This window comes from Mauremys mutica, chromosome 17 (genome assembly GCF_020497125.1).
Source record: "Mauremys mutica isolate MM-2020 ecotype Southern chromosome 17, ASM2049712v1, whole genome shotgun sequence".
Lineage (NCBI taxonomy): Eukaryota > Metazoa > Chordata > Testudines > Geoemydidae > Mauremys > Mauremys mutica.
This window is the reverse complement of record NC_059088.1, coordinates 14,751,551-14,771,104: the sequence shown is the minus strand read 5'-3', so window position 1 is coordinate 14,771,104 and position 19,554 is coordinate 14,751,551. Positions and strand designations below refer to the sequence as shown.

Sequence of the window (19,554 nt, the reverse complement as noted above, 5' to 3'; positions counted from 1 at the left end):
GCTGAAGGAGACAGGCCATTTTATCCCCTTTCTGCTGTGAGTTCAACTTGGTTCTTTCTCTAGGAGAAGCTGGCATGGACCAATCAAATGGTGGCCCATGCTTGTGATGAAGGCTGGAAATGTCCAACCAAAATGAGACTTGTATCCTTCTCGCCACCCAGCCTCAGGCATGTCTTGTGAGTTCTTACATGGGGGTCTTGAAAATTCCAGTCTCTTTTGTGCAAAACTCCTGGTGTGACACCAGGTTGTGTAGGACAAGTTAGGCCATAGCCAGGAGTACGACCGTCTCGGGACAGCCAGTGAACACCTGCTGCTCAGCTCCGCTCAGCAACCTCCTTTCACAGATTGCTTTCCAAGGGCCCCTCTTGCAATGCACTCCGATCACCATTGCATCCTATGCTGGCCAAGCTGCTGTTTGCCCTCGGCACTTTGCTGGCTGCTGAAATGTCCAGTTTAACTTTCAAATGGAGTTTTATACAAAGTCTTGCCACATTCTATGATGCTCTTTGAACTTGTTGGAACAGTCCAGTCTATTAGAGAGGCACCGCCACTGTCAGTGACTGGGCCATGGGTGGCCATGCCTAGCAGTTAGAGCAGGATCAGGCCCAGTGGTTGGAGCAGGCATCAGTAGCCAGGAATCAGAGCCCAGGCTCAGGGCAAGAGTCAGGAATTGGAGCCGAGGGTCAGAACCAGGTTACCTGGCGTGAGGCAAGGCTGGGTCCAAGGCAGGAGCAAGGCTGGAACAGACAGGAGCAAGGCTTGGAATGAGCAGGAGCCATCTCTGAACACTCTGAGCAGCTGCTGACCTCCTGCTGTTGCTGGACTGAAGTTGCTCTGTTGACTCTTCCAGCCAATCATGCTGTGGAGCCATTTCGGCAGCCTGCTACTGGCTGACTGTGCTCATTGTGTTACCATGAGACTTGCTCTGTGGCAGGTCCTGAATCCTGACAACCACCTCCCCCTCCATCCATTTTGTGGGGGGTTAGGTGTGTCCTGAGAACACTCCTGGATCAGGCCCTGCAGGCCAGACAGACGAGGGAATGGAACCTTCTGGGGTGTCGGCGTGAGGCAGGTTCCCTGGTGCCTAGACCGATGCGGCTGTGCCCCTGCTCACTGGCAGAAACGTAGGAAGCTTGGGGCTTTACTGGTGGAAATGTAGCTGTCGAGCGACTTTAGAAACCCACAGGGTCAGGTGGCAGCTGAGCGGTGGTTTTCTGAATGCCCGGGTGCCCCATGCTGGACTTGGGGGGTTAAAACGACAGTTAGGCACCTAACTCCTTTTCATGGATCTAGCCCTGAGGACGCAGTTGTACCAGACTTCACAGGAAAAACAACGAGGAGTCCTTGTGGCACCTTAGAGACTAACACATTGATTTGGGCATAAGGTTTCGTGGGCCAGAACCCACTTCATCAGATGCATGGAGTGGAAAATACAGGAGCAGGTATAAATCCATGAAAAGATGGGAGTTGCCTTACCAAGTGTGAGGTCAGTCTAACGAGACAATTCAATTAACAGCAGGATACCAAGGGAGGAAAGATCACTTTTTAGTGGTAATGAGAGTGGCCCACTTCAAACAGTTGACAAGAAGGTGTGAGTAACCCTAGGGGGAAATTAGTTTTAGGTTTTGTAATGACCCATCCACTCCCAGTCTTTATTCAGGCCTAATTTGATGGTGTCCAGTTTGCAAATTAATTCCAGTTCTGCAGTTTCACGTTGGAGTCTGTTTTTGAAGGTTTTTTGTTAAAGAATTGCCACTTTTAAGTCTGTTATTGAGTGACCAGGGAGATTGAAGTGTTCTCCAACTGGTTTTTGATTGTTGCGATTCCTGATGTCAGATTTGTGTCCATTTATTCTTTTGCATAGAAACTGTTGGGTTTACAGATTCTGTTTCACATGAGGCCAGGGAGAGTGAGCCAAGCAGAGATACTGGAGCATCGTCTTCTTCCCAGAACATTTCTCCTGGATTCATAGACTGGTTTAGAGACCAGCTCCATCCCAGCTAGTTTATTTTCAGGCAAAACTATCTAACCTGACATAGTGTTGGTGGAAGGGACAAGCTTTTGATTCACCAGAATCCTGTCTGATCTGATTTGGTCGGTCTCTCTGCTGTTTGTCAGTTTAGGGTGTTGTTTTGTTTTTGCTGGGCTCACCCATGTCTAGAGATTCTGGCAGGGCTGGGACAGGTGTGTCTGGTTTTCTATGGGCAGGCATAGGCGGTCTTCGTGCTGTTATATGGACTCTTCAGCTTTGGGTTCAAGAGCCTTGGTCAGAATATTCTGAGCATCTTCTGCAGCCTCATCCAGAAAGCTCCGCAGCATGTAGCGCGTGGTCACAAAAGAAATCCCTCCCCCTGCTAGGGAGCCAAGGCCTGGTACAAAATTCAGAATCAATTCTACCACCATCAGTGCTCCACATAGAGATCTGGAAAGCACAGTCAGTACAAACTTTTTTGTTATGGCTGAGGCCAGCGGAGACTTTTTGATAGCAGATTTCAGCTCTGCAACAGGCTTGTCAACCTGCTGAGCCAGTCTAGTGAGAGACTCTTCATCCAAGCCAAAGGCCAGGCAGTAACGCTCCATGTGAACAACCAAGATGGCTACATCACAGATGAGAGAGAGGCCTGGAACAGGAAGAGCACCAATAGCACATGATATTAGGGCCACTTCCCAAATATGCTCCTGCAGTTCGGCCTTTTTCTTCTCCAGGATCTTTGCCGAGATGTTGGGCATGGCCAGGATGAAAACGTGTCTCTTCTGCTCATCCAGCTCATTCTCCAGGGTCTCCTGCAGGAGCTGGAAATCGTACTCAGTCAGTTCCCAGTTGGAGAGCAGGAAAACCCGCGGGGAGGCCTCACCTGCTTTTCTCAGGTTCTCTACGCAGTCCTCCCTGATCTTCTGCAGGGTTCTCACCTCGTTGAAATTCCTTTTCCTTTGTTCAGCCTTCAAGTCAGCATCCACTTTGGAGCGCACGTAGTAAAACCTCTTCCCCAGCTTGTGAATGGCACGGGCCAGGGTGGTGTGGTGGGAAGTGAAGCGTGTAGCAGTGACAATGATAAAGAAGTCGTAGTTGTTGAATTGTACCTGATTAAGGTAATTGTCTGCCTGAAAACTCTCTGTCCCAATTCCTGGCAGGTCCCATAGTTTTACATTTCGGAGCCTGGGGTGTCGATAAGCCTTTGGCTCCATCGTTGTTTGTGTCACCCCAGTCTCAGCAGCACCTTTATCATCATCATTCAGGCCCAGGATGGCATTGACGAAGGACGATTTCCCTGCACCTGACTCTCCCGTGATGGCGATGTCCAGTGGGGTGTTTTCTAATGATTCCAGCTTCTCCTGAAGTTTAGCTGCTGCTGCTGCGAGGTTTCCACTCTCAATAATGGCCTGTAGTTCTTCAATTTCCCTTCTGGAGAGTCTACCAGCCATGGCAGCCTTTGGTGGTGGCTCAGTTGCTCTTACCACAGATCTTAGAAAAATAAAAATAAAAATTCCAGTGATTTATTTTTATCAGGATAAATCAGATCAACCCCTTTCCTTCAGGACCTGCCTCTGGCTGGGGGAAAGGTTCATTTTGACATCAATTTTAACCATATGAGGTTGTAACAAAGTTTAACACTGGCTGATTTTCCTAGAAGCAAACACCCAACCTCTAGCAATAGCAGATGCTCTGGGATGTTTGATTAAATTAAAGAGGCGAAAATCAACAGCCAAAGTTCAGTTCCAAACCACCTGCTCAGTACACTGTATTTTCAAAACATTTAGCAAGTGAAAGGTTAAGGTCAGAGTAGGAGAGGGGATGAGGGTGGTCACGAGGGAGATCAGGATAGGGGAAGGCAGGGGGAGTCAATAGGTGAAGCACAGGCCAAATCCAGCCTGTCTGATGCTTTTCAGGCTGAAGTCAAGCTGGGGCTGGAGCCGTGTGGAGCTGTGCCCGCTCCCCAGTGCAGGACTCCTCCAGCCAGGGGCTGGCAGTGGGGCCGGGATGCGAGGCTCAGTGTGTCAGCCGCAGCTTCACTGGCAGCAGCACAGGGATGGGAAGAGGGGAAGCAGTGATGTTTCAGGGGGGACGTCTCTACACCCCCCCCCCGAGGACAGCCTCATGTGTCTCCACTATGCCCTGCCCCGCCAATCAGGGAGCTATGGGGTATGACATGGTCACTCTGCAGCCCGACCTGAGGGCAGCACTGTTGGGACCCTAATTCAAATTCTTCTCCACTTTCTCTGGAGATGGTCGGGTCGGCCGGGCCTTGGAGCCACAACTCATGGGCCTACTGGACAACCAGGCTGGTAAGTGCCCAACCAGGTCCCACAGCATCCCCTTGTGCCGGGACACCAAATGCAGCATCCCCGCCCCGCAGCCCCACCCCAGACTTGTGCCCCCCCACCCCCAAGTGGTCCCCAGAGTCCCCCACCCCGGTCTCGTGTCCTCTCCACCCCCGAGCAGACCCTGAACAACCCCCTCACCCCTCAGTTCAGACGTTGAGGGGGCAAAGGTCCAAGCTTGAGATGAGACATTTCTAAACGATTGAAAGGAAACGGTTTGCGGGATTGAACTGAAGAAAAGGTTCGGCTCATGGAAACATGGGAGAGTTTCAACTTTTCAGTCCGACTTGGGACTGGGACAATTTTTTTCCAAAAATGTTGGGGCCGGGGGAACCTACAGCGATTCTGGACTGATTGGGCTGCCCCAGGTTTTACTGGGTCACTGATTGCCTGGGTCAAACCCCAGGGGTCAGAGATGATGAGAAGAGTTTTACAGAAATGGTTCCTAGTAAATCCACCATCCGTCCTTCATTCCTTTAGGCCTCAGAACTCATGATGTTCAAGCTAGTCAGGGCCTTTCATCACAACACCCACATATTGTGTTCTTAACCAAACTTAAGCTAATGCTCATTCTTTAATTAAATGGTCTTTTTGATCCACCTGTAGAATGGAATGGCCAATAGGAACCTCTTGTGGCAATTCCCTTCCCGTTCCATAGCGGGGATGCAATTTCTGTTTATTCCCTGTGCCTGACTTGCTCTTAGCAACACAAACAAGTTCACACTATTGGAAAACTTGCCACAACATGCACTTTATTAAAAACAGTTTCATTGTGCCTCTTCCCCAGACACCCCCAATTCTCCTCCCACACGTTACCTCCCCACATTCCCCCGATCTCTGTCCCAGCACCCAGCCCCCTGCACCCCCAGCTCCTTCCAGCCCCCCCCCCAATCCATCCACCCCAGAGGCGCGGCAGCATCCGCCACCTACCCGGCCGCCTCCCGCCCCAGCCGCGGCGCTGCCGAGTGCTCGGCAGTTGTATAACTTGCTCTCCCCCCCCCCCCCCGCTGCCCGGGTACCCCGCTGGGGGTCAGACGCTGCAGTTTCCGGCTGTCCGCAAATTAGCCCGTGAAGTAACTTGCACAAAACGCCCGGCCTGGAGCTGCGCGCAGCTGGGCAGCTTTGTTCTGGCTTCAAGGGGCACCTGGGACTAGTTTCATTTTTCGCCTCCTCCCCAGAGCTGGGCGCAGTCTCCAGTCAGGGTCTCCCCGCTATCCGGAGGGGATCCCATTTCCCGGCTGTTCCCACTCGCTATTCACCACTTTCCCCAGCCCGGGTCTCTCTCGCCCGCTTAGCCACAGCATCCCACGGGGGGGCTCACAGGCAGCTGGTTCCACAGGACACCTGGGTCCTTCCCAGAGCTGCCGCTCGCCAGGGTCCCCCTCTGGAAAGCAGAACCCCCCCCCCCGCCCCCCAGCGGTTACAGACGGGGCAGCTCCCCCCACTCCCCCGCCTGGGGGTGACTGATATTTTTTGTCCCTAGATTGGCACCTTGCCGGGGGCTGCGGGAAACCCCCGTTTCTGGAGGAGCCCAGTTCGCCCGGCGATCCGGGGGGCTCTCACCGCACGACCCTTGCTCCCATTTGTGCCTCCTCTGCCCGGTCCGACGGGGCGAGTTACCTGCTCGCCGGGCGTGTGGGAAGCTGCGGGGCCGTTGGCCTGGGCAGAGCTCGGCTCGGCTCCGCGGGCGGCAGCCTGGGCTCTCCGGGGAGGATCCCTTGGCTGGGACGCTCTGTGCGCGCCGGAGCCGGGACTCGCCTTTATAGGCGAGCGGGAGGCTGCGGGAAGAGGCGAAGGCTGCGGACCGCAAAGGGAGCCCACACCCGGGGGGCGGGTTCCCCACGTGGTTTCCAGGAGCTCGGGTCTGGCTGGTTTCCAAGTCCTGGTTTCCTCTTCAGTCGTGCGGGGCAGAAAGATCCAGGAGCCAGCGAGCCCCAGCCAGGCTCCGGGCCCCGCCTGCAGCTGGCCTTGCCCAGGGCAACTGCTTCCGCCAGCGCCCCTCGGAGTCCACCCAGCCTCCGTGGAGGCGGCTCCAGGCTTCTCCCATCGTGGAACCGGCCAGTGCAGGGAGAGAGGCGAAAGGCGGCGAGTCAGAGTCAGCGCCCAGGGGTCCCATCCCCATCCGGGGGAGGGGAAGGGAGTGGGGTCTGCTGGGGGTGGGGCTGGGAGCCAGGACTCCTGGGTTCTCTCCCCCCCTCGGAGGCTGGTGCTTAGAGCAGGGATCTAACTAGCTCGTCTAGAGCAGCAGCGATAGTTGGCCTCAGGTCTCTGTATGGAGCGTCCCCTTCTGGCATTAGCAGAAGAAGCAGTTTCTCAGCTCGCTGAAGCTCCTCCACCAGGGCTGGAGGCAGCAGACTCTGGTTAATATGGTCAGGGCCAGAACAACTTCCCCTTTTAGCCCTGCGATGCCAGTTGCAGGCAGCTTGATCTGCAGCTTGGCTTGTGCCAATGTACCCCACACACCTCCGGGGTGCAGTGGTCTGGCCCATCCAGTGGCACTGAGACCACTTAGAAAAAGAAATAAAATGAGCCTCCTCTACAGCATTAGCTAACAGCCACGTAGCTTTTAGTTCATGCACTAAGCACCAGAGACCCCAGGTTCGATCCCACCTGCTGACAACTGGGGTCTGTCGGCCTTACACCAACTCTCACTTTCTCTCCTAACAGAAGATTTAGAACCAGAGAGCTGGGGGTCCTCCGCTCCTTCACCCTGCCAGAGCAGCAGACAAGCGGCTGCAGGTGAGAGTTCCCTTTACCATCCCCTCTCTGATTTGTAGCCAGTGCGTGAGGGCCACTGGGACCCCCCCCCCAAGTCTGGGCTGGCTGCGGAGGGCCAGGCCGGGATTCCCCCAGTCTGGGCTGGCTGCGGAGGGCTGGGACCCCTCCCATGGTGCACTGCTCCAGTTTGCAGCATGGCTCTCTCAGGGCCCACGGCAGCTGTGAAGTGGGTAACACACTGACATACTCAGCACCCCCTCTAGCACAGCAGTGCCCCTGTGTACATCACCATCGCTGGCCTCTGCTGGGCAGCTCCAGGCATCAGCGCTCTAAGCGCGTGCCTGGGGTGGCAAGCCGTGAGGGGCGCCCTGCCAGTCCCTGCGAGAGTCCCACGGATTCGGCGGCGGGTACACCGAAGTGGTGGGACCGGCGGACCTCCCACAGGCGCGCTGCCAAAAGCCGCCTGATTGCCATGCATGGGGCAGCAAAAAAGCTAGAACCGTCCCTGCGGTCACCCTGGGAAGGAGGAACCCTGCAGCTGGGAATGGGGGACCGTGGGGCAGCCAGGATTCTTTAACTGACTACGCTCTTTTATTTATTTATTTTTTAATCTATGTACAAGCAGATCCGAGATTCCCAATTCTTCATCGATAGCAAGAGACAGTCCCTGCCCCAGCTGAGATCAGGGCCCCGTTGTGCCGGGTGGTGGCCCCAGACACAGTGAGAGACAGTCCCTGCCCCAGCTGAGATCAGGGCCCCGTTGTGGCCCCAGACACAGTGAGAGACAGTCCCTGCCCCAGCTGAGATCAGGGCCCCGTTGTGGCCCCAGACAAAGTGAGAGACAGGCCCTGCCCTGAATCGCTCACAGTACAGAGAGAGAAAACAGACAACGGCTGGGCGGGTCAGCAGAGAAAGGAGGAGGGTTTCCCCAACGTCCATATGACAGAACTGCCAAGAGAACCCGGCCGCTCTGACTCCCGGCCCGATGCTGTACCCACTGGACTCCTGGTTATAGTGGGGCCTGCTCCAGCTCCTTCCCTGGCTCTGGGCAGCCCCTCGCTGCTTGAGGTTAAGGAAAAAACATGAGCAGCCAAAACCCAGGAGATTTTAAAGAAAGAATCCAGGCGGGGCCGAGGCTAGTAGCTTCCTGGCATCTGGGTCTCCAGGGGCTGCCCTGCCCTGCATTGCTCCATGCTGGCGGGGCCGCAAGCCCAGGTAGCCAGGAGTTCCCCGTCCTCCTGAGACTCTGGAACGGAAGCCAGAACTGTCACAATGAAGATACAAGAGACGCCCTCAGCTCCCCCGCACCGAACTCGCCCTGCGCAGCTGTCAGCTTCAAGGGATTTCAGCTCCTGATTTCTGTCGGTTCCAAAAGGAGTGAGAAGCTGAAATACCTCTGAAGGTTGGGGCCCTTCTTTCAGTAGTGAAGACAATGCTGGTGGGTGCTTTGGGAATCATTCACCCCCCCCCCCAGCACTTTCAAGCCCCAGGAAAGAACTCGCTGTGGCAAGTTTGTGGTGCTTTATTTTTTTCTCTCTGCACTGAAACTTGCTCAAAACATGCCTGAGCTGGAGACACAAAAGCTGCCGGCTTTGTTGTGAGGTCTGGGGCCTTTCTGGCTTTGTCTGGGCTCTTTCAGTGCATTGAAATCAGGAAGAACAGCGGGAAAACATTTTATGTATAACTAGGACCATTGGACTGGCCAGACAGGCTCTGTCCAGAGGCCCTTTACGCTGTGTCCCGTCTCCAATAGTGACGGTACCAGATGGTTAAGAGAACCCCATAGTAGCAGGTTAGGGAGATTCTGACTCAGGGACAGTTCCTTCCTGACAGCCATTAGTTAGAGGTTTGTTCAGGCCCTGGAGCTTGAGAATGTTTAATCTTTTCAAACTTAAAAAACAATTCTTCTCTAATGTCATTCTGGTTCTCCTCATTAGCCATATAAATGTCAGATCCCTTTTCTGGATCTTGCTGGGCTCTTGCCTCAGGAAGATCAAGTGGCAGTGAGTTCCACAGACAAATTCTGGATTATATGGCGCAACATTCCCTCTACTCCATTTCGTAGGGGTTCCCTATCGGTTCCATCGCACATCCCCTTGGCCTTGCACTGGGTCCTGGAGGGGAAACTCTTTCAGCCCCTCACTCGCGCACTCCACTTTGTTTCCCAGCCTCGCGATGCTCTCCCTGTTCTCCGGCACACAGAGCGACAGAGAGAGGCTCGTGCGCGCCAGCCAGTCCCTGCTCGACTCCCTGGAAGGATGCATCTCGGCCACCCAGGCGCTGCTCGGCCTCCTCAACCAGCACCTTAACACCAGCGTGTCCCTGGAACCGGTGGGGGGCAGCGTCGGCGTGGGGGAGAGCCTGGAGCGCCTGCTGCGGGCAGCGCGGGAGATGCACGCCGCGGCGGAGCAGACGGACAGACACGTGCGGAAGAACGCCAGCCGGGACCTGTACGCCCGCATGGCCTCCCCCCACACCCCGCTGCAGGAGAAGGGGGCCATCGTCCGGGACTTCCACCAGGCCACCATGGGGATCTTCGGCAGCGTGGGTGGCCCCGTGGTGGCCGTGCTGCTGCAGAACGCCGGCCTCCCCGAGCGGCTGGAGGCGGCTCTGCGGGAGGCGGAGGCCTCCCCGGTGCTGCGCCTGCCGATGGACGCCCTGCTCCGGAGCACCGAGGAGATCGCCAGGGCTGTTTCCGCTTGTGCCACCCCTGGGGACCCAACTGGGGAAACGGCTGCAGAGCCCCCCGAGAATGGCCCCGTCTCTGGGGCCGGCACGGTGCAAAGTCTGGGTGACCACCTGCCCGATGTCCTCACGGGGCGTCGTGCTAGGAACGCCCTGGCTGCGGCCGCCCGGCACCTGGAGCAGGAGCTCCAGGCGCTGGCACCGGCCTGCAAGTCTTTCCAGTTGGTAGCTGCCGCGGCTGAGGTCTACATGGCCCTGATCTCGGAGCAGCAGCCGGGAATGGGAGAGGGGCCGGGCCAGAATCCTGCCGGCGTCGCCCATTGAGCTGCGCAGGCAGAGCCAGGACAGCGCCCCCTGGCCGCGGCACACGCACGGGCAGGCTTTGCCCCGGGCTCTGCTCCGGTTAATGAGCCCGGCAGAGCCCAGCATGTGGGGCTGGCAGCCGGGAACCGCAGCAAATAAAGGGAACTGAGCAAAACCGCAGGCCTGAGTCGTACTGGTTTGTCCCGGCTGGCGAGCTGGGCCAACGGCCCTAGAACCAGGCTCCCCTCCCGGCCCCTGGTGTAAATCAGGAATAACTGGGGGGGACGACAATGGGGCCAATTCCCCTCTCTGGTGTAAATCAGGAATAACTCCACTGATGTCAAGGGGCCAATTCCCCTTCACTCTGGTGTAAATCAGGAGTAACTGGGGGGAGAGAAGCAAAAACCTCAACCACAAATGTTCTGGTTACAGTTATTTTTCCTGCAATTTTTTTTTCGGGGGGGGAGGGGGGAGACATTTGTTGAAAAAACAAAAGAATAAAAGAATTCATTTTCAAAACCCCTTTCTGGTAAAAATAAAAACCCAGGTGGTGGTTTGGGCTGAAAGTTTGTGGTTTGGGTTTTTGAAAATGTTCCCCCCCCCTTTTTTTTAAACAAAAAAGAATTGAAAACCTTGGCCTGATTTTTCTTTGTTACTTCAAAACTGCCACGCTGGTCCCAGCTTTGGTCCCAGGGTTTCCCCAGGCAGGGCTGGCTCCAGAGAAAAAAGAAAAAGCCGCAATCAGTGGCACTTTGGCGGCTGCTCTCCCGCGCCGCTTTATTCTTCGGCAGCAGTTTGGCGGCCGGTCCCTCTGAGAGGGACTGAGGGACCCGCCACCGAATTGCCGCCGAAGACCCGGACGTGCTGCCCCGTTCCCTTGGGCCGCCCCAAGCCTGGAGCCGGCCCTGTTCCCAGGTTTTGCAAACTGCCTCGTTTCATGTCCAAACGGGGAGCCCAGATCCAGGCACGATGGCGGGTGGCCGGGGGGGGGGGGGTGAGTCAGAGCTCATTCCCCAGCGGGGGCTCCCAGGGGGGCAGGTCTGGGCTTTGACCCGGCCTGTGGCGCTTTGGGCTCGGCCGGGCCAGAACCCACCTGCCCACAGGGCCCGAGGGTGGAGCAGGGGGCTCTGGAGTCGCGCTGCAGCGGAACCAGCACCAGGGAGCAGACGCCGAAGTCAGGAAGCCACAGGGCTGGTGCCTTAGGGTCTCGCTCTGTCAGCAGGGGAAGCCACTTGGCTTCACCACCTCCTGGGACCCAACCTCGGCGCCTCCAGCCCCCTCGCTCCCTCCAGCGACTCCGCCTGAGACGGGCACCTGAGGGAGCCGTGTACCCCAAAGGGGGCACCGCCCCCAGCATCTGCTGGGGCTCCCAGCCGGCGGGGGAAGGGCAGGTGGGTTTGTTAGGTGGCTGCACCCAGCATGGCCAGTCCTCGGTCAGCCCAGAGAGCCGGAAGCTGCAGCCTGGGCCATGGGCAGCTCCGGGCCCAGCCAAGCGTGTCCGCCCTCGGCCCCCGCTCTCCCAGCTGGCTGCCTGCAAGGGGGGGCATCACCCTGGGGGTTAGTTACTAGATCAGCAATGTCCCAGCAGGTTGGCTTTGCCATTGTCTTCATTGACTTGCCAGCGATACAGGCCCCAAATTGAGACAGCCAGGATCAGCTGCCCCGGGTGATAAGCTGCCCGAGAGAAGACAGCCCTTTTACAGCCCCTAAGGGCCAGCGAGGCACATAGGGAAACGGAGGCACAGATGGTCTTCATACAAAATAGTGCAGACACTTCCCACTGAGCTACTCCATGCTGGTGCGACCTGGGACTCACAGGAAATGAGAACTCTCATGACTGCCAGCTGACATGGACACAGCCATGGGACTGAGTAAATCCCCCGCCCCCATGTATCTTGGGTGTGGGGCAACACACACACACAGACACACACACACAGCACCTCTATGTCCAAGCCCCCCTCTCCCCAGAGATTCCCCTCATGTGACTGGGATGTGTGCCCCAGCCCGCCGGGTGAAGTGGTGTCTAATGGTTAGAGCAGGGGGGCTGGGAGCCAGGACACCTGGGCTCTGTCACAGCTCTGGGAGGGGAGGGGAGGGAAGTGGAGTATGGTCTAGTGGGTAGAGTAGGGGACTGTGCTCCAGGACTCACCACAGCCAGAGGGTTTTTGGCAGTTCTGTCAGGGTCATTACAGGTTTGTGGACCCATCTCCCAGTCCCTACCTGTCCCACTTGGGTGGCAGTGAAGAGGCATCGGGTACCTGATGATTGAGGGAGGAAGGAAGGAGATTTGAGGCCCAGGATCAGGACCCAAGCCCATGTGTCCACCCCTGGCTTGTTGGCTCTGGGCCACGGCCCAGCCCCTCACCCACATTCCCTGCCATTCCCCTGCACTGGACCCACAGCTTGAAGTCTTGGGATTCCCCAGCCTGGCCCCAGGTGCTCCGTACGCTGGCTGGCGTCACCCTGGGGTAAATCAGGAGTAATGCCATGGGTGCCGATTCCCTTCACTCTCACCTGGGGGTAAATCATTTCTGTAGCTCTTCTCAGAACCCTCCCCAATTGTCTAATGTCCTGTTTGATGTGTGGCTCCCCCCCAGAGCTGGGCGCAGTCTCCAGTCATGATCCCCCCCATGCTGCATCCAGAGGGGACCCCACCTCCCAGCTCCTACTCTCTAATCCCCTGCTTCTCCCTCCAAGGGCTGTACTCACCTGTCATGCAGGGAGCTCCACCCAGTGGGTTCCACAAGCATTCCCTGGGTCCTTCCCAAATCGCTGCTTTCCAGGGTACAGCCCCCCACTATGTAACTCCTACCCACATGAATTATGTTCCCCTCTTAGCCAGTGCACTGGGCGCTCATGGTGGGTTGATTCTTGAAAATCTAGTGATTTGTCCCAGGTCACAAGATGTTGGATTCAAACCCAGATCTCCTGGATCTCTAAACATGAGGCTGGCCACAAGTCTGTATCTTGATGATCGAGATACAAAAGGAGTGCTTAAAGATGATGAAGTCATTGCAGAGAAACTAAATGGATTCTTTGCGTCAATCTTAATGGCTGAGGATGTTAGGGAGATTCCCAAACCTGAGCCAGCTTTTGTAGGTGACAAATTTGAGGAACTGTCACAGATTGAAGTGTCACTAGAGGAGGTTTTGGAATTAATTGATAAACTTAACAGTAACAAGTCACTGGGACCAGATGGCATTCACCCAAGAGTTCTGAAAGAACTCAAATGTGAAGTTGCAGAACTATTAACTAAGGTTTGTAATCTGTCCTTTAAATCGGCTTCGGTACCCAATGACTGGAAGATAGCTAATGTAACGCTAATATTTAAAAAGGGCTCTAGGGGTGATCCCGGCAATTACAGACCGGTAACTCTAATGTCAGTACCGGCAAATAAGTCAAAACAATAGTAAATAATAAAATTGTCAGACACATAGAAAAACATAAACTGTTGAGCAATAGTCAACATGGTTTCTGTAAAGGGAAATTGTGTGTAGAGTTCTTTGAAGGGGTCAACAAATATGTGGACAAGGGGGATCCAGTGGACATAGTGTCAGTAGCATAGCTAGCGGGGTTCAGTGGAAGCACCCCAGCCCACTCCCATCCCCGGTAACCCCTCCCCAAGCTCCATACCCCGTGTACCCCTCCCATGTACCCCATGTCCCTGCCTTTCCCTCCCTTTCACCTCCCCACGTACCTCCGTCCTCTGCCACCCTCCCTACATCCTCTCCTCCACCTCCCCTCAAACCCCCTGTCCTCTGCCAGCCTCCCTGTACAGCCATGGGGGGGCAGCGTGGCCGGAGGAGCAAGGGGGTGCGCAGCATGGCCGCAGTGTGGCCAGCCAACAGGGGGAGGGGGCACAGCATGGCCGGAGGAGCCGGGGGGGGGGGTGGCCGGAGGAGCCAGCCAATGGGGGGAGGGGGCACAGCATGGCCGGAGGAGCCAGGGGGGGGTGGCCGGTGGAGGAACCAAGGAGGGGGGTGCCTTTTTTATGTTTGCTCCCCCTGCTCTTAGAACCTGGCTACGCCACTGCATAGTGTACTTGGATTTCCAGAAAGCCTTTGACAAGGTCCCTCACCAAAGGCTCTTACGTAAATTAAGCTGTCATGGGATAAAAGGGAAGGTCCTTTCATGGATTGAGAACTGGTTAAAGGACAGGGAACAAAGGGTAGGAATTAATGGTAAATTCTCAGAATGGAGAGGGGTAACTAGTGGTGTTCCCCAAGGGTCAGTCCTAGGACCAATCCTATTCAATTTATTCATAAATGATCTGGAGAAAGGGGTAAACAGTGAGGTGGCAAAGTTTGCAGATGATACTAAACTACTCAAGATAGTTAAGACTTGAAGAACTTCAAAAAGAGTTCACAAAACTAAGTGATTGGGCAACAAAATGGCCCATGAAATTTAATGTGGATAAATGTAAAGTAATGCACATTGGAAAAAATGACCCCAACTATACATACAACATGATGGGGGATAATTTAGCTACAACGAGTCAGGGAAAAGATCTTGGAGTCATTGTGGATTGTTCTCTGAAGATGTCCATGCAGTGTGCAGAGGTGGTCAAAAAAGCAAACAGGATGTTAGGAATCATTAAAAGGGGGATAGAGAATAAGACTGAGAATATATTATTGCTTTTATATAAATCCATGGTACGCCCACATCTCGAATTCTGTGTATAGATGTGTTCTCCACATCTCAATAAAAGATATACTGGCACTAGAAAAGGTTCAGAAAAGGGCAACTGAAATGATTAGGGGTTTGGAGAGGGTCCCATATGAGGAGAGATTAAAGAGGCTAGGACTCTTCAGCTTGGAAAAGAGAAGACTAAGGGGGGATATGATAGAGGTATATAAAATCATGAGTGATGTTGAGAAAGTGGATAAGGAAAAGCTATTTACTTATTCCCATAATACATGAACTAGGGTGTGGGGGGCTCCTTTTATCCTCCAGGGGAGAGTCATCCCCCAGTTCTGCCTCTGGGTGGGTTCAGATCTCTCCTGCAGTAGCATTTGGTAAGGCGAGCGGTGGCTTGCGGGGCAGGGTCCGTGGTCCTGGGTTAGGGTGACCAGATGTCTCGATTTTTGGGTTTATTTTCTTATATAGGCTCCTATTACCCCCCCCACCCCCTGTCCCGATTTTTCACATTTGCCGTCTGGTCATCCTATCCCGGGTAAGCCAAATGGAGCAGCCTGTGCCTGGGTAGCACTTGGCAGTGCTGTGCCCAGCGGCCGTCTGGGGCTGGCTGGCAGCAACTAGCTGTGGAGTTTGCAGACAGTTGCTGCAGCCGTCCAAGTATCTGCACACACATTCTGTCTAGGTCACTTTCTGCAAACAAGCTGCCTGTTGCAGTTCTCAGAGCCCCAAGCAGACCCCAAAGAACCCGCCAAAGACCCGGAGCGCCGCTGGGTAAGTAAAAATTAAAAAGGCACCTCTAGCCAGGGAAGGGATTCTCACTGGGCACAGGGCACGATTCAGGGGAATCGGTGGAATCGGTCTAAAGCCGGCCCTGCCAATGTTTGCTCACCCCAGTCTAGTTTATTATTTTATTAACAGAGTCGCACTTGCCTCGTTCGTTAAGTTGATATACACATGTGAGTCAAATGTCATCGCTCCCAAAGTTCATCTTGTTGAGAGAGAGAGAGAGAGAGAGAGAGAGAGAGAGAGAGAGAGAACGTCTTGTTTCTGGTGTTAATTAATTGTAGCCTCACTTGCCTTGTTCGTGCACTTGTGCAACTGTTTTCTACACGACCAGTCATAGTCGGTCTGTTTGTTTCTAGTAAATTGCGTGTGATATTTCAGTGTGTAATACTAACTGGACTGTTATTCGAAGATTAAAGTTTTCTATTCAATATTATTTACCCTTCATAATGAAACGCCAGAAAAGCATTAGTGATTGGTTTTCCAGTAAAATGACAAAATCATTAGTCAGTAGTTCGAGTAGTGAAAATAATGATTTAATTACTGAAAACGCTGATGACAATTTTGGTGATGAAAATATCTTAAAAGTTGAATTATCTGAAAAGGTGTCCACAATGGAAGAGGATTTACATGATTGTGAAAATGTACTACCCGATTGTTGGACTTCCGAGCAGGCACAATATTTTTTAAAGAAATATAATGGCTTAATAATTGAAGGCAAAAAACTTGGCTGTTCCCACTGTGCAAAGGCATCACATTTGGGGGTCCTTGGAGGAAAATCTTTACACGTTTCTTCAGAATGGCAAAAGTGTACTATTAAAGCATCTGGAACTGATAAAAAAGTTCAGCAAGCATCATTAAGAAAAAAAATGAAGGAACATTTTGAATCAAGCTGTCATTTGAGAGTTATAAATATTTTAAATGAATCTAAAAAAGAACCTCTCACTACAGTGATTGATAAACTTACTGAACAAAATATTGCAACAACCAGCAACATTTTCAACATCGTTTACCGCTTAGTAAAAAGAAACCGACCAATGTCAGATATGGAAGATGAAGTAGAGCTACAAATTAAGAATGAAACTGATTTAGGGAACTGCCTACATTCTCAATTTTCGGCCTCAGAATCGTAGAACATATTGCTGAATTAATAAAAAAACAAATTTTTAGTAAAATCATTGAAAACTATTCAAAGATTTGTATTATTATTGATGAAGCTTCTACAATTTCAAGTAAAACTGTGCTTGTAATTCTTCTAAAATGTGAACTACAAGATTCTTCACCAACAATTTTTCTCGATTTGGTGGAATTAGAATCAACAAAAGCAGAAAATATTTATAATGCTTTGAGACATACATTAACTGATACAGGATTTGACACAGAATATTTAAAGAAAAATTTAATCGGATTTTGTTCTGATGGCGCGAGCACCATGCTTGGACATAAATCAGGAGTTGCTACAAGACTAATTGAAGATTTTCCAAATGTTATAATTTGGCATTGTTTGAATCATCGGCTACAACTGGCTTTAGATGATGCTATAGATGATATCAATGAAATAAGCCATTTCAAGATTTTTTTGGACAAGATTTATGCAATTTTTCATCAGTCAAATAAAAGTCAGTTTGAACTTAAACAAGTTTCTGAAGAACTGTATATTGCAATAATCAAAATAGGACGTGTTTTTGGTCCACGATGGGCTTCTTGTAGCCTTAGAGCTGTCAAAGCGGTCCGGAGAGCGTATCCAGCTCTTTATATTTACTTTTCCAAAAATCAGAAATTTTCTGGCATGGCAAAAAGATTAAAAAACAAAGAATTTTTAAAAGACTTGGCATTTAATGATTGACATTTTGGATGAATTTGCATTATTATCAAATGCACCGCAAGCGAGACAATTGAGTTTAACAAAGGCAGATAAACTAATCAAACGAACGATTGGTTTTTTCATACAATTAAAAGATAGTTTTGGTATACACGAAAATAAAATTAATGAAATGATAGAAAGTGATGCTTTTAAATGCATAGAGTTTGAAGATAATGTAAAGTTTAGATCACTGCCACGAGACAAAGTAATAGAGTACATTATTGAAAAAATGAAGGCAAGATTATTAAACGAAAAGCACATTAAATATAAAGAAGACAATTTAGGTCATTCTCGTAATACACCTAAAATAGTTGAATTATTCAATGTTATGGATCCCACTTCATGGAATATTGAAGAAGTCAGATTACCTTGGAAATCAGGAGAAGAAAAAGTGCATGAATTAAGTAAATTCATAAAATTTGTAGTCGATTTAAATGATTTTCGTGACTATGTAGACAATAATATTCAATCAAAAAATCTTCCTGATCTGGAAACAAGAATCATAGAATCTCAGGGTTGGAAGGGACCTCAGGAGGTCATCTAGTCCAACCCCCTGCTCAAAGCAGGACCAAACCCAACTAAATCATCCCAGCCAGGGCTTTGTCAAGCCTGACCTTAAAAACCTCTAAGGAAGGAGATTCCACTACCTCCCTAGGTAACCCATTCCAGTTCTTCACCACCCTACTAGTGAAAAAGTTTTTCCTAATATCCAACCTAAACCTCCCCCTCTGCAACTTGAGACCATTACTCCTTGTTCTGTCATCTTCTACCACTGAGAACAGTCTAGATCCATCCTCTTTGGAACCCCCTTTCAGGTAGTTGAAAGCAGCTATCAAATCCCCCCTCATTCTTCTCTTCTGCAGACTAAACAATCCCAGTTCCCTCAGCCTCTCCTCATAAGTCATGTGCTCCAGCCCCCTAATCATTTTTGTTGCCCTCCGCTGGACTCTCTCCAATTTATCCACATCCTTCTTGTAGTGTGGGGCCCAAAACTGGACACAGTACTCCAAATGAGGCCTCACCAGTGCTGAGTAGAGGGGGATGATCACATCCCTTGATCTGCTGGAAATGCCCCTACTTATACAACCCAAAATGCCATTAGCCTTCTTGGCAACAAGGGCACACTGTTGACTCATATTCAGCTTTTCATCCACCGTAACCCCTAGGTCCTTTTCTGCAGAACTGCTACCCAGCCATTCGGTCCCTAGTCTGTAGCAGTGCATGGGATTCTTCCGTCCTAAGTGCAGGACTCTGCACTTGTCCTTGTTGAACCTCATCATATTTCTTTTGGCCCAATCCTCTAATTTGTCTAGGTCCCTCTGTATCCTATCCCTACCCTCCAGCGTATCAACCACTCCTCCCAGTTTAGTGTCATCTGCAAACTTGCTAAGGGTGCAGTCCACACCATCCTCCAGATCGTTAATGAAGATATTGAACAAAACCGGCCCCAGCACCGACCCTTGGGGCACTCCACTTGATACCGGCTGCCATCTAGACATGGAACCATTGATCACTACCCGTTGAGCCCGTCCATCTAGCCAGTTTTCTATCCACCTTACCGTCCATTCATCCAGCCCAGACTTCTTTAACTTGCTGGCAAGAATACTGTGGGAGACTGTATCAAAAGCTTTGCTAAAATCCAGAAATAGTACATCCACTGCTTTCCCCTCATCCACAGAGCCGGTTATCTCGTCATAGAAGGCAATTAGGTTAGTCAGGCATGACTTGCCCTTGGTGAATCCATGCTGACTGTTCCTGATCACTTTCCCCTCCTTTAAGTGGTTCAGGATTGATTCCTTGAGGACCTGTTCCATGATTTTTCCAGGGACTGAGGTGAGACTGACTGGCCTGTAGTTCCCTGGATCTTCCTTCTTCCCTTTTTTAAAGATGGGCACTACATTAGCTTTTTTCCAGTCATCCGGGACCTCCCCCGATCGCCATGATTTTTCAAAGATAATGGCCAATGGCTCTGCAATCTCATCGGCCAACTCCTTTAGCACCCTCGGATGCAGCGCATCCGGCCCCATGGACTTGTGCTCGTCTAGCTTTCCTAAATAGCCCCGAACTACTTCTTTCTCCACAGAGAGCTGGTCACCTCCTCCCCATACCGTGCTGCAGAGTGCAGCTGTCTGGGAGCTGACCTTGTCTGTGAAGACAGAGGCAAAAAAAGCATTGAGTACACTAGCTTTCTCCACATCCTCTGTCACTAGGTTCCCTCCCTCATTCAGCAAGGGGCCCACACT

The 19,554-nt window shown here is 52.0% G+C and overlaps 2 protein-coding genes across 2 annotated transcripts; one reads left to right on the top strand and one right to left on the bottom strand.

Annotated features, from left to right (window-relative positions):
• Positions 1-1,742: 1,742 nt before the first annotated feature.
• Positions 1,743-6,231, bottom strand: LOC123351691 (interferon-inducible GTPase 5-like). The gene is made up of 2 exons (XM_044991240.1): positions 5,941-6,231; positions 1,743-3,463 (listed from the first exon to the last, which is right to left on the bottom strand). The coding sequence occupies exon 2, from the start codon at positions 3,421-3,423 to the stop codon at positions 2,230-2,232; it is 1,194 nt and encodes a 397-aa protein (XP_044847175.1). The 5' UTR covers positions 3,424-3,463; positions 5,941-6,231; the 3' UTR covers positions 1,743-2,229.
• On the top strand, positions 6,110-10,203 carry LOC123351698. The gene is made up of 3 exons (XM_044991249.1): positions 6,110-6,415; positions 6,988-7,059; positions 9,207-10,203. The coding sequence occupies exon 3, from the start codon at positions 9,214-9,216 to the stop codon at positions 10,045-10,047; it is 834 nt and encodes a 277-aa protein (XP_044847184.1). The 5' UTR covers positions 6,110-6,415; positions 6,988-7,059; positions 9,207-9,213; the 3' UTR covers positions 10,048-10,203.
• Positions 10,204-19,554: the final 9,351 nt, after the last annotated feature.

Excerpts from the sequence above, each read along its gene's own strand:
- LOC123351691 (XM_044991240.1), bottom strand. The coding sequence starts at position 3,423 with ATGGCTGGTAGACTCTCCAGAAGGGAAATTGAAGAACTACAGGCCATT.
- LOC123351698 (XM_044991249.1), top strand. The coding sequence starts at position 9,214 with ATGCTCTCCCTGTTCTCCGGCACACAGAGCGACAGAGAGAGGCTCGTG.